The following is a 15,254-nucleotide window of genomic DNA, read 5'->3' on the forward strand; positions in this document are numbered from 1 at the left end:
TGAGGGCTCTGGATTCCCAAGTGCAAAGTTAATTTTTCTTACCACCAAAAAGCCAAACCTAGTAACAACAGAATAATTTTCCCTGTACTATACATCTTATCCATGCATTTGTTCTTGCTTCTCTATGAGAGTAGAGAAGACTCAGTACTTGTGAGGTCACCAAGGGTAAGTATTGAATTGGATGCATGATTTTCTTTTCCCCAAACTGCCTCTGAGCAACCCAGGGAGCCTTTGATGTACCTTGCCTCTTCTCTTTTGAGAGTATCTTTGAGCCTGAAGTAGAAGGTGGATTGTCAAGGTAGAAGTAGAACTGAGATGCTACAGAGACAATAATGTCATTGGTTCTCTGAATATCATTCCTAAAGAAATGCTTTCCATATATTATGGTTATTACTGTACCCTAACTCCCATAAAATGTTGAAAACAAAACAAAGACACAAATAATTGTGAGCTTGAATTTATCATTCTATTCTGATTCTTAGTCTCATTTAAATTTGGTAAGTTGAAGAGTGTTGGGATTTCATTTTAATGTTGCGATTTTTGCTGTTCTTACAGATATGACCTAAGGCAGAATGGCCTCTGGCAATGACTCCAGCACAGTGAAGGAGTTTATTCTGCTGGGCTTGACTCAGCAGCCAGAGCTCCAGCTGCCTCTCTTCTTCCTCTTCTTGGGAATCTATGTGGTCTCCATGGTGGGGAACCTGGGCTTGATTGTTCTGATTGTTTTGAATCCTCACCTGCACACCCCCATGTACTACTTCCTGTTCAACCTTTCCTTCACTGATCTCTGCTACTCCTCTGTCATAACCCCCAAAATGCTGGTGAGTTTTGTGAAGCAGAACATCATCTCTCATGCTGAGTGCATGACTCAGCTGTTTTTCTTCTGCTTCTTTGTTATTAATGAATGCTACATTTTGACAGCAATGGCCTATGACAGATATGCTGCCATCTGTAAGCCCTTGCTTTACCAGGTCACCATGTCCCATCAGATTTGCCTCTTGATGACAGTGGGTGTGTATGTGTTGGGGTTTTTAGAAGCCATGGCCCACATAGTATGCATGCTGAGACTCAGCTTCTGTGATGGCAACATCATCAATCACTACATGTGTGACATACCCCCTCTGCTGAAGCTCTCCTGCACCAGCACCTCCATCAATGAGCTGGTGGTTTTTATTATTGTGGGTGTCAATGTAATAGTGCCCAGCCTGACTATCTTTGTTTCTTACACCTTGATCCTTTCTAACATCCTCAGCATCCATTCTGCTGAGGGTAGGTCAAAAGCCTTCAGTACCTGTGGCTCCCACGTAATAGCTGTTTCTCTTTTCTTTGGAGCTGCTGCCTTTATGTATCTTAAACCTTCTAGTGCATCTGTGGATGAAGACAAAGTATCAACCATTTTTTATACCATTGTGGGGCCAATGCTGAATCCTTTCATCTACAGTATAAGGAATAAGGATGTCCACATTGCATTGAGAAAAACTTTGAAGAAAAGAATATTTACTTAAGTAGAATTTGTATTTGTACAGTAAATGGAAGTGAAGTCTTAGGGCATGTGAGGTTTACAACTACGAAGAGGACTGACTGGAATGGTAGCTCACTTTTGGAACATTTGCTTACATTCATGAGGCTCTGGATTTGACCCACAGTTTTGTAAAGCAACAATGACAGAACTAAAATAGCATAAAAACACTTGGTGAAAATAGTGTAGAATCAAAATTATTTACCTTCCTAAATTAAATTAATTATTGAGAGAATTTCATAAGTAAATACAATGAAGCATGATTAACCCATTAATAAGCTTTATGTGGTTGTGCCAATGAGATCTGATTTCAGTAGTCTTAGAGACAGTGTCTCACTAACTCAGGTAGTAAATCTCTGGGATAATTTATAGGAGATTTCATTTTAAGGGTTCTTTTTTTCTCAAAAGGCTGAAGTTAGGAGGGGACCCTTTTCACTCTGGTCATTTCTTATAGTCTTAAATCAGTTTGGTAAAGAGTTGTTGATGAGTTTGTTGTGATTCCATTGCTCTGAAACAGCAATTTAGATTATCCAGGATAAAGGGAATCTTTAGTATGTTTTCTCCTCATGGACTTGATGGCAGGTTTGTGAATATAAGGACCTGCTATTTCTTCATTGGAAAGAATGTGATTAAGCAAGTTTACTATGTGATGGCTAACATTATGTTTTAAGTTTAAATTACTGTGATTAAAAGATGTATGATACAAAATTGCCTTTAGCCTGAAAGCCCCACTTACCCAAGGGCAGATGGAAATTTTAACGAATGTTAAGGACTATTCTTGTATAATTTTTAGAAAGCTGTTGTTTATCACAGTAATGATCACAGTTTGAACCACTCCTTCTGCTTCTGTAAACAAAGCTTGCTCAAGACAACTAGGACTCCTGCCAGACACGTTTGCTAAAAGCTGAGATTGTGCTTTGACATGCTTGCCTTAGGCAAAGATAGGTGCGTGTGAATAAATAAAATGTAACTTCCTGATTGAAGAATGTATGTCTGCACCTATATGGAATGTAACCTTATGTTTTGCTACCTTTATAAACTCCTGTATTAAGTACTTTGGTGCTCTATTGTGCTAATCTCGAGTCCAGGTATAGCTCTGGCCAAACAGTTATCTGGATAAATACTCCTTCTTCATTAAAATTCTTTCTTTGTCAGACTGGTGAATACCCCCAGGCCCATAATATTCTGAGGTCCCAACGAGACCTGGGCATTCAACTGGAGCTGCCAGTTTTTCTGACCTATCTTGGGGCTCTCCAAGCTCCTGTTCTGAAGGCTGAGAAGCCTTCAGAGAAGCCCAGTGCTTTGGGAAAGCACTGGCAGGTCCTTCATGCCTAGAATGTTGAAAAGAGGTATCTAAAAGCCTGTCAGTAGTTAAGGATCCTGTCTGTAGCATACATTCTGTGGAACTGAATAAACCTTGACCCAGATTTAATTTTCAAGTCATATACTCAGCCTGGACACTGCTCATCCTCATTGTTTGGTTCCCTGAGGTTCCCCTACCTGAGGTCTGAGAAATTGGAGAGGCCCCATTCTTAAAGGAGCCACTGAAAAGCTGAGATGACACTTGGCTGCTGGGTATATGAATTAAGGTGTCCACCAAATGTTTGTTTTTGTATATTCTCCTATGACTGCATGAACTTTCTATATTTTTAAGCTTCTGTTTGATGGACACTTTTTTTTTGGTGTGCCCATAAACTTGTTGCAATGATGAATAAATTGCTTGTTGTGTAGCTTATTGTTTTTGAGAAAATTAAAAAGAATGTCAAAATCTTTGATTCATAAAACCTTGATGATCTGTGTTCTGTGTTCGCTGACTTTGTTTTTATTGTCTCTGTCTTTTATTATATGTGTTTCTGTGACCCGATTAATGTTTTCCAGTTCACAGGAAGACATGGAAAACTGAACCTCGATGACACTCTCCTTCAGAGCTTTCTGCTCTCTCTGCTTTCTGCACGTCTGTCTGCTGCTCACAACTGCAGCTGGCTCAGCCAGAGTCTCTGGTTTTGAGCTTTTCTTTTTTTCTGCTATTTCTGATTCTTGCCTCTGGTCACTGGAGCCAGTTTTGCATGGATTCAGTGACTTTCAGGTATATCTAATATTAGAATGTTGTTTAATGCTGTTCTACTTTAATGAAAAGCTGGCGTTGAAGTTTGTATATAGCTTCTCCTATGCCCACCAGTCCCAAGCATGCTTGTTCAAAAGTTTCCTCCAACACTGTGTCTTGTGTCAGAAAAATGATACACAATGCCTTGAATGAGTGTAACTGTGCTGAGAATAAGTGTCCTATCATCTTCAGTTGGCTGGTAGAAAGGGCTCTTTCTGAGGAGGTGACTGGGGCATGAATGAAGGTGGGGTTGCCTGCAGAACATCTAAGCAGAGTAAAGAGCTGAGCAGAATAATAGAGGCAGGGACAATCTGATGAGGAGGAGAAATGGTTATGGCAAGAGCAGTGGCACTTGCTACTAACTGAGTTACTGTATCCTGGGCATGGTAGACACTGATTTAAGGATTTTTTTTAAAACTGCCTTGAACAGGTGATGCTGCTGTTACTCTTTCTACTTTACAATAAGTCAACAGAGATACAGAGAAGTTTATTTACTTATTAAATAGCATATTTAGCTGCTAAGTGGCAGATATGAGATTTGATCAGGGAGATTATGGATGCATTTTGTTCTACAGCCCATCCATCCAACTACAATACATTACTTAGAGGAGGTGGGACTTACATTAAGAAAGCATTAAGAATTTGCTAGCATTTTGTCTTCAAAAATTTTAGCTCCAAGTTTGTAATGGAGTCATGTGATTTGTTCCAATGAGGGTTTATTTTTATGGTTATTTAAGCAATTATTAGATCTGCTTCTCTGTCAAAGTTTCTCAGACCCCACAACCATGAAAACAGATCAGCAAATTTATACTTATCATAAGTAAAATTGAAATTGTTCCTTTTTGTCCCCCCCAATAAGTGAGTTTTATCTGTGAGCTTTCATTTGTGTTACATTTATTCTTAGAGAACACTGTCATAATAATGTCTAGCTCATTTCTCCTGTTACAGGGAGAATTTTTTTTTTTTTTACAGTGAGATTCTTTTTTTTTTTTTTTTTTTGTATGTTCAGTTTCTCAGTATTACCGCTTGAATAATTCTCTGTACAGGACATTTGTTTGTGTTATACACGGGGTGTCTAAAGATAGCAATAAAGCCTTTCTTTACAAAGAAAAAAAAAGATTTTTTTTTTTTGGTACAGGGAGATTATTTTTTTTCTTTTTACTATTAGTTACATTTTATTAACTGTGTATCCCAGCTGTATCCCGCTCCCTCGCATCCTCATTCCTTCCCATTCCCACCCTCCCTTCCTCATCACCTCCCTGTCCCTTTCCAAGTCCACTGATTGGAGAGGACCTCCTCCCCTTTCATCTGACCCTGTTTTATCAGGCATCTTCAGGACTGGCTGCAGGACTGCTCCTCCCTTGGGGGGTGGGGAGGTCAAAGAGCCTGCCATTGAGTTGAGTACAGGGAGATTCTTATTTAAAAAAATGATACTTACTTCTGGATAATTAAACCACAGCTAGGCTTAAGGTTTATTGATACAGTGCATGCATACTCTTGTTTATGAGTTTTGTTCACAAGACTAGAAATACTCACCCCATCTTCTCTCCTTCGCTTCCTTCACTCTTTCCAACTCTATGTATCACTGTATCTTTCTCATAAAGAAGTGAAATAGTTATGTAATTCTAATATTAAATAATCTTAACTATTAAAAGAACCTATGTGAGTTTTAAAGATTGAACAAATAATAATGCAGAAGTTTAATCTCATACGCATCATATATCTGATGAGGAAATGTAGGGAAAGAAAAAACTGAATTATAGAATTACCACAAGTATTTCTGGAGAATTATTTCACAATGATTCAGTAATTAGGGAGTATATAAGAATATGAACCCATTCAAGATGCTCATAGCAGAGAGCTTTTCTACAGGACTTTGACAGCCAAATTAAAAAATACATACATGTCTTTTAAAAAGCCTCTGATTAAAGTTGTACACATTATGATGAGGCTACAAAATAACTTGTTTTCTTTTTCATTTTAATTAGTGATTGTTTTTCTGGCATAATGGGATGTAGGAGTTTGGCTAACTTCATGGTGAGTCATGTCACTATTATCATGGTAAAATATGCACTTTCAGAAGTCTGTTAGATACTACCTCTTTATTTGTAAAGAAAAATAATTTGAACAGTTTTCATCATACAATACTGTCATTGGTACTACACAATTTTATTTACTGATAAAGATTAAAATCCACAAAGGAGAAAAAATATATAATGTTTGTCTTATTTAGACTAGCTTAACTTAGCAAAGTCACCATAAGATGCAGCCAGTTTCTTACAAATGACATAACTTCAATCTTCTTTCTGGTTGAAAAAAATCCACTGTCTACATGAAATTCATCTGTACCCATTCTTTGGGTCTTTGACACTTAGATTTCTTTCATTATTTAGCTATTTTAAATAATGTCTCTGTAAAATGGTGACTTAAAGTTTTGGGTGAATATAAAAAAGCGGTAGAGCCAGGTCATATGGTAGATCTATTTCTAGTACCTCGAGAGATATCTGTATTGATTTTTCTGGTATCTGGATGAGTCTACTTTCCCACCAGCATTTAAAAAAATTCCTTTTAATTCACATCTTCCTCAGCATTGATGTTACTTTTTTGTGTGTGTGTGACTGCTATTTTGAACGGGGTGAGATGGAATGTCACTGTAGTTTATATTTGCTTCTCTTTGATGATTAGTGATGTTGAAAATTTAAAAATGTTTACTGGTTATGTTTACCTTGGTATTTCTCAACTATGTATATACTTTATTAGTCTTTTCATTCTTTGGTTTCAGGTGTTCAGTTTTTAATTTTTTTGTGTGTTCTAGATATTGATCTTCAAATACTAAATATTGTTTTCTATTTTGCTCAATGTTCTCAATGCAATTATAGTTTCCTTCTTGTGCAGAAGCCTTTTAATACCATGAAAACAAAATTTTCAATTATATCCTGATCTGCTGGAATCTTTTCAGAAACTCTTTGTCTATGTCTGTATCTTAAACTGTTTTTCATGTTTTCATCTAAGACTTTCAGGTCTTATGCCAAAGTCTTTGATGCAAATGTAATTGATTTTAATACATGTGAGATACAGACATCCAAGTTCGTTCTTTACATAGGTGAAACAGAGTTTGGTTAACACCATTTGCTGAATAGGCAATCTTTTCTACAGTATACATGTTGACGATACTGTTAGTGGAGCCAAAAACTTGTCACCAGATGGGTCTTAAGCCCTTGGGGATCACATATTAATATTATTCTGTTAAATGGACATATATTAAAATGATTCTTTTTTAAATATTATTTTATTTTATTAATTACACTTTATTCACTTTGTATCCCCCCATAAGCCCCTCTCTCCTCCCCTCCCAATCCCACCTTCCCTCCCCCTTCTTCATGCCTGCCCTTTCCCTAGTCCACTGTTAGGGGAGGTCCTCCTCTCTTTCCTTCTGATCTTAGTCTATCAGATCACATCAGGAGTGGCTGCATTGTCATCTTCTGTGGCCTGGTAAGACTGCTCCCCCCTCAGGGAGAGGTGATCAAAGAGCAGGCCAATCGGATTATGTCAGAGGCAGTCCCTCTCCCCATTACTATGTAACCCACTTGGACACTAAAATGCCATGGGCTACATTTGTGCAGGGGTTCTAGGCTATCTCCATGCCTGGTACTTGGTTGGAGTATGAGTCTCTGGGAAGATCCCTGTGTTCAAATTTTCTGGTTCTGTCCCTCTCCTTGTGGGGATCCTGTCCTCTCCAGATCTTACTGTTTCCCACTTCTTACATAAGATTCCATGCACTCTGCTCAACAGTTGGCCATAAGTCTCAGCGTCTGCTTTGGTAGTCTGCAGGGCAAAGCCTTTCAGAGGCCCTCTGTGGCAGGTTCCTAGGTTGTTTCCTGTTTTCTTCTTCTTCCATCCTCTTTGCCTTTCATGATGGGGATTGAGCGTTTTAGTCAGGGTCCTCTCTCTTGATTAGCTTCTTTAGATGTACAGATTTTAGAAGGTTTATTCTATGTTATATGTCTATATGAGTGAGTATATACGGTGTGTGTATTTCTGCTTCAGGATGATCCTTTCCAGGCCCACCATTTACCTGCAAATTTCATGATTTCCTTATCTTTCATTGCAGAGTAATACTGCATTGTGTAGAAGTACCACAATTTGTGCATCCATTCTTCAGTTGAGGGGGATCAGGGCTGTTTCCAGCTTCTGGCTATTACAAATAAAGCTGCTACAAACATGGTTGAGCAAATGTCCTTATTGTGTACTTGAGCCTCTTTTGGATATATGCCTAGGAGTGGTATGGCTGGATCTTGAGGAAGCACTATTCCTAGTTGTCTGAGAAAGTGCCAGATTGATTTCCAGAGTGGTTGTACCAGTTTCCATTCCCACCAGCAGTGGAGAAGGGTTCCCCTTTCTCCACAACCTCTCCAGCATGTGTTGTCACTTGAGTTTTTCATCTTGGCCATTCTGATGGGTATAAGGTGAAATCTCAGGGTTGTTTTGATTTGCATTTTCCTAATGGCTAATGAGGTTGAGCATTTCTTTAAGTGCTTCTCTGCCATTCGATATTCCTCTACAGAGAGCTCTCTGTTTAGCTCTGTTCCCCATTTTTTAATTGGATTACTTGGTTTGCTGCTTTTCAGCTTCTTTAGTTCTTTATATATACTGGATATGAGTCCTCTGTCAGATAAAGTGTTGGGAAAGATTCTTTCCCAATCTGTAGGCAGTCGTTTTGTTTTGATGACGGTGTCCTTTACTTTACAGAAGCTTTTCAGTTTCATGAGGTCCTATTTATTTATTGTTGCTCTTAGAGCCTGTGCTGTTGGTGTTCTGTTCAGGAAGTTGTCTCCTGTACCAATGAGTTCTAGGGTTTTCCCCACTTTTTCTTCTAAACAATTTAATGTGTCTTTTTTTTATGTTTAGGTCTTTGACCCACTTGGACTTTAGTTTTGTGCAGGATGATAAGTATGGATCTATTTGCATTTTTCTATATGTAAACATCCAGTTAGACCAGCACCATTTGTTAAAGATGCTATCTTTTTTCCATTGTATGGTTTTGGCATCTTTGCGAATGATCAGGTGTCCATAAATGTGTGGGTTTATTTCTGGGTCTTCTGTTCAGTTCCACCATTCTGTTTCTATGCTAGTACCATGTAGTTTTATTTTTTAATTTTATTTTTCTTATTAGTTACATTTTGTTAACTCTGTGTCCCAGCTGTATCCCACTCCCTCACTCCCTCACTCCCTCCCCAACCCCACATTCCCTCCCTGGTCTCCTCCCTCCCCCTTTCAAGTCCACTGATAGGGGAGGACCTCCTCCCCTTTCATTTGACTCTGTTTTATCAGGTATCTTCAGGGCTGGCTGCAAAGTCCTCCTCTGTGGCCTAACAGGACTGCTCCTCCCCTGGGGGTGGGGTGGGGAGGTCAAAGAGCCTGTCCTTGAGATCCTGTTAGAAATAGTCCTTGTTCCCCATACTTTGGGAAACTACTTGGTTACTGAGCTAAAACGGGCCACATCTGAGCAGAAGTTCTAGGTTATATCCATAGATGGTCCTTGGTTGAGTGTAATTCTCAGAAAAGACCCTGTGCCAGGATATATTTGGTCCTTGTAGAGCTCCTATCCTTTCCATATCATACTAACTCCCCCAGTTTTTATTACTGTTGCTCTATAGTGCAGCTTAAGATCAGGGATGAAGATACCTCCAGAAGATCTTTTATTGTAGAGGATTGTTTTAGCAATTCTGGGTTTCTTGTTATTCCATATGAAGTTGAGAATTTTTCTTTCCAGGTTTGTAAAGAATTGTGTTGGTAATTTGATGGGAATTGCATTGAATCTGTAGATTGCTTTGGTAAGATGGCCATTTTTACTATGTTAATCCTGCCAAGCCATGAGCATAAGAGATCTTTTCATCTTCTGATATCTTCTAATTCTTTCTTCAGGGACTAGAAATTTTTTTCATACAAGTCTTTGACTTGCTTGGTTATGGTTACACCAAGGTACTTTATGTCACATGTGGCTATTGTGAAAGGTGTTGTTTCCCTAATTTCTTTCTCAACCCTGTTGTCTTTTGTATACAGGAGGGCTACTGATTTTTTTGTTATTTTTGTATCCGGCCAATTTGCTGAAGGTGTTTATCAGCTGTAGGAGTTTCCTCGTAGAGTTTTTGGGGTCACTCACTTATACTATCATACCATCTGCAAATAGTGATAATTTGACTTCTTCTTTTTCAATTTGTAACCCCTTGATCTCCTTCAACTGTCTTATTGCTCTAGCAAGGACTTCCAGAACTATGTTGAAGAGATATGGAGAGAGTGGGCAGCCTTGTCTTGTCCCTGATTTCAGTGGGATTGCTTTAAGTTTCTCTTCATTCAGTTTGATGTTGGCTATAGGCTTGATGTATATTGCCTTTACTATGTTTAGATATGTGCCTTGTATCCCTGATCTCTCCAATACTTTAAACATCAATGGATGTTGGATTTTGTCAAATGCTTTTTCAGCATCTGGGGAGATTATCATGTGGTTTTTTTCTTTCAGTTTGTTAATATGGTGGATTACATTGATGGATTTCCATATATTGTACCACCCCGAATACCTGGGATGAAGCCTACTTGGTCATAGTGGATGATATCTTTGATGTATTCTTGAATTCGGTTTGCAAGTATTTTGTTGAGTATTTTTGCATCAATGTTCATAGGGGAGATTGGCCTGAAATTCTCTTTCTTTGTTGGCTCTTTGTGTGGTTTAGGTACCAAAGTGACTGTGGCTTCATAGAATGAGTTTGGTAATGTTCCTTCTGATTCTATTTTGTGAAATAGTTTGAAGAGAATTGGAGTTAGCTCTTTTTGAAGGTCTGGTAGAATTCTGCACTGAAACCATCTGGTCCTGGGCTTTTTTTGGATGGGAGAATTTTGATTACTGCTTCTATTTCCTTGGAGGATATAGGACTATTTAATTGATTTACCTGGTCCTGATTCAGCTTTGGTAAGTCGAATCGATCAAGAAAAGTGCCCATTTCATTAAGGTTTTCAAATTTTGTGGCATATAGACTTTTGAAGTAAGTCCTAATGATTGTTTGGGTTTCCTCAGTGTCTGTAGTTTTTTCCCCTTTTTCATTTCTGATTTTGTTGATTTGGATGGTGTCTCTCTGCCTTTTAGTTAGCGTGGCTAAGGGTTTGTCTATCTTGTTGATTTTTCTCAAAGAACTAGCTCTTGGTTTCATTGATTCTTTGAATCGTTTTATTTGTTTCTAATTGATTGATTTCAGCCCTGAATTTGATTATTTCCAGCCGTCTACTCCTTCTTGGTGTGTCTGCTTCTTCTTTTTCTAGGGTTTTTAAGTGAGCCATTAAGTTGCTTGAATGAGCTGTCTTTAAAATGATTCTTAATGAATTATTGCTATGCCCATATATCAGTGTATCTCTCAATCCATGTCAGAAAAGCTTCTTTTTTTTTTCAGCAGATGACAATTGAGAGAAAGATTCTCTTCTGATTTACATGCAGAGAACAAGAGTCTTTGATGTGATCAGCCATAAATAGGACATTCATATCACACCCATCCCCTCAGATTCAGGGATGGTCACAGATTAGGGAACAAAAAAATTGTAAGAGCCGCAGGTGGTGGTGGATCCCTTCAAGCAATGCTGCAAGGTATCCTAAAGACCATTTCAAAAGCTGTGGAACCCTTGTACTGTAGAATTTTCCTAATACATAGGAAAGAAAATTAAAAAGTCACCATATAATAACTAGACATTTTATGCCACTAACTGAAACCTCCAGTGCCAAGAATAGATTACATTTTGTTAAACTGTTGGGCAAAATGGTCCCATAGGTTGCCTCACCCCAAACATCACAGGCTATCGCTAAGGCTATTATTGGTTTCACTTAACACCCTCATAGTAAGGTCTTAGTTCTGACAATAGTCAATGTCATTTGACTGTGAGATATTCAGCTAGTACCTAGCTAGAATCTTCACTCCTACTGACTAACATCACAGTGCTAGATGGCCCTTTGCATGGTACAGAAGAGAGAAATGAATAAAAAAGATAATAATAAAAAAAACCTAACCAAGAAAAAGTTCTTAACATTTTATATGAAATGTATTTTAATGAATCATCAAGTCCTGATCACTGTGGGACCTCAAGGAATGTTGATCCTGTGGGGAGCATTTCAAGTCTGCCCTAAGGAGTTTTTGGTCTCTTAGCAATTTTGGAGAGTCAAGAGTATTTGAGATTCATTTTAGCAGTTGTATTTCTTTTCATATTAAATAGAAAAATCCATTTTTCCTTTTTTCTGTTATTTATTTACTTTTTTCCCATACACTTCACTAATCCTGTGCTTTTTTTATTTAGAGAAATGACCTGCGATTTTTCTCATGTTCTGACAGTTGCTTTGAATTTATTTAGACTTGCTGATTCATTCCCTATTGCCAGCTTTACTTTCATATCCAGTGGCTCAAGGTTAAATGTAAAAATATGACGGAATTTTTACTCTTTCTAACTTCTGCTTGTGGCAACACCACAACTTAGTCAGCCCTTAGGATAATGTCTCAGGAGGGTTTTGTTGCTGTTGTTTTCCTATATCCCTTTAATAGGAAATCTTGCTGAACACTCTGGCCATATCTCCTTTATATTCTTTGTTTACCAGAACTTCTCACAGCATTACTCTTAATTCAGAGACCTTTCTTTGTTTTCTTTATTTTCTTCCACTTCATTCCTGCTTTTCTATCCTTTTCTCTTCAGTCCCTTTCTCCCACCTTTTCTAGTGTTCCTACTCACTGAATGTTGTACCTGCCTCTGCAGCTTACCCTACTTCCCTCTCTCTAGTGACAGTCATTTTTCTCAATACTCCCTGGCCAAATTAATCTTCCTAACTACCAACGTTGTTTCAATTTCAATTTTTAACAAAAGAGGAAAAAACAAACAAACCAAAATTCAAACCAACCAACTAAAACATACAAACAAACAAAAAACAAAAACAAAAACAGAAACAAAAAAGAGCTTCTCGATGGCATTCTAAAAGAAATAGGATGTTGATTTTGGCATTCCAGGTCCTATTAAAATTCACTGTTATGAAATTTTCTCTGATCTGAGTCTATGAGAAAACGCATTGGGTACTCTCAGCATTTTCAGAAAATCAGGGTGACATTCAGGGATGAAAGCTATAGGGTTTTTTGTTTTTCTGCATTTGTTTGTTTTCTTTCTGAGTTTAGTAACTTCAATCTGGAATTCTCTTTGATGGCCTCTGAAAATTAACCTTCATTCTGGATGTCATCCTTGTCCACATTTTTGTCTATAAAGAAAAGCATTGGCAATCTATAAATCTTTGCCTGTGGAGAAATATTCTGGTTTGTATCCAATATGTATTCTTAGAGGGCTGGAAAGGGATATTCATTTATTCATTCTTCTGTACATATTTATGGGGCACTCCATGCAAATGTCAGGTTTAATTGCTTTAAGTACTTCTTAAGTAGCTCTGAAGAAAACAAACAATTATCCCTTTGATAATACAGAGTTAGATTAAGAGATATTTGTAATATGCATGAAAGAAGACATTAATAAAAAGCACATAAGATCTCATCTACTGGTAGAAATTATGAAGAATCCATAGTACATGAGAGAGGTTTTCATCCTTTTTTACTTGAAGACTGCCCCAAATGGCAGTAATAAAATGTGTGTAAATGATGTGAAGAAGGAATGGGGAATAATGGAGCAGAAGGGATTGGGTGGCACAGTAGATGGGATGGCAGATTAGAGGAAAGGGCTAACGAACACCAATCTTTGAGAAAGTCTGTGTAAACCTACTACTATTCAAACTTCTTAAAATATACTCATGTATAAAGACAGTTTAAATGGAGTTGCCCTATAATTGGGACAGAGTGTTCCCTTAGATACCAGAGACTATCAAATAAAAACCCAGAACCAAGAATGATCTACCATTTTTGGAGTTGTTTGCCATTAGTGTCCCATAGAACCCCCAATATTACAGGCTATTTCTACTGCTCTTGGGTACCCCAAAACTTGATGATTAGATCTTATTGCAGAAGACATGATATATTTAAGTCATAACACTGAGAAATAAAGCTTGTACTTGCCTAATAGCCTCTTGTCTAACGTTTTTAAGAAAAAATTGCATGTCTACATATGTGCATTTTTGTACTTGCTTTTTTAATCTTTGATAATTTTATACATAAAAACAATAGACTTATATTATATCCATCTACATACAATCCAAACTCCAAGTCATCAATTCAAACACACAGGAGCTGAAAATGAAGGCATTCTATTTGTATTCTATAAACCCATCCTAAGTGCTCATTTCCCTCAGTGTGATACAAAGTCTGGTGAGAAACTAATGCTTTCCTGATAGCAGTTTCTCAAATGTTCTGGGTGATTTAGAGAGATAGCAATATATGTCATTTTCTGAAAGTTGGTGTGTTCTTGCGTAAGAAGTTGGAAAATGAATGTGGTGTTTCCCAGTGTTTATAGTGCTAAAAGTCTATACATACTATCAAAAGAGAAAGGAAATAATAATTTTTTTCCTAGGTGTGCATCATGAGAGCAGTAATGGATAACCTGGTAGGATGTGCCCACTGGTACAAAATTTGTGTGTTATAGGAGTAATTAACTGTTGGATTGGATTTCAGGCTTGCTCCACAGACAAAATTTATTCCTTGAGTGGTTGTTGGTGCCAACTGCTGAGGCTAGATTGGCCATAGGTAATAGGGATATACCTATGACTCTTATCTGCCATGGTTATAATATTAAATTGATACCTAGATGTCTTTCCATTATACTGATAGATTAGCGCATCTCTCAACCTTTATCAGAGATGCTTCATTTTGCAGTAAGTTGAGATTAATACACACACACACACACACACACACACACACACACACACACACACTCATTCATTCAACAGGTAGAGAATAAGAGACTCTGAGTGCTCAGTCCTACATGGGAACTCCACATCATAGCCCCTCACCCAAGTCTCAGGAATCATTACGGAAGTAGAGGTGAAAAGATTGTAAGACCCAGGGGTGATAGATGACAACATTAAAACAATTTCTTCAGGGTGTTCACGAGGAACTCACAGTGGTAACAACAGTATACAAAAGACACAAGTAAGACCAAGGAAGACACAAGTAAGACAAGTAAGACACAAGTAAGACCAAATGTGATAAAGTCCAAGAAAGGAAGGAGGATATGGTCATGAATTTTACCTTGAGCTGAGTAATAACTGGCAGTTGATAGATACTGTGAGAAACAAGGTCAGTTTCAAGGATGCAGCTTCTGAAAGGCTACTTACTCTAAAGTATATGGTTCTCATATACATATACAAACACTGAGTGGACTCAGTGTGTTAAAAATAGAAAAGAACAAATGAATTTGTGAAGGAATAGTGGTAGGAGGATAGGGAGGAATTGGAGGGGAAGACATCATGGATAAACCTCATCAAAACACGTTGTAAAAGTGTATAAAAATTCAAACAACAAAACAAAATTCCATACATCTAATAAGCCAATATCATTACTATTGAACTAATTTGTAAGAACTGTACCAATAAAGCCTGGTCTCTTGGGGAAATACCTGGGAAACATCAGCCTTTCCATTTTTATTTTGGTCTTTATGATTACAAACTCATAAAAC

General features: G+C 37.7%; 1 protein-coding gene across 1 annotated transcript; it reads left to right on the forward strand.

Moving 5' to 3' along the window:
* Positions 1-557: 557 nt before the first annotated feature.
* On the forward strand, positions 558-1,505 carry LOC129687497 (olfactory receptor 145-like). Its single transcript, XM_055621922.1, is given in 1 exon segment — positions 558-1,505. A coding segment is annotated over 1 exon segment (948 nt).
* The last annotated feature ends 13,749 nt before the right edge of the window (positions 1,506-15,254 follow it).

Source organism: Psammomys obesus, unplaced genomic scaffold (assembly GCF_907164565.1).
Source record: "Psammomys obesus unplaced genomic scaffold, mPsaObe1.curated_primary_1811, whole genome shotgun sequence".
Taxonomy (NCBI): Eukaryota; Metazoa; Chordata; class Mammalia; order Rodentia; family Muridae; genus Psammomys; species Psammomys obesus.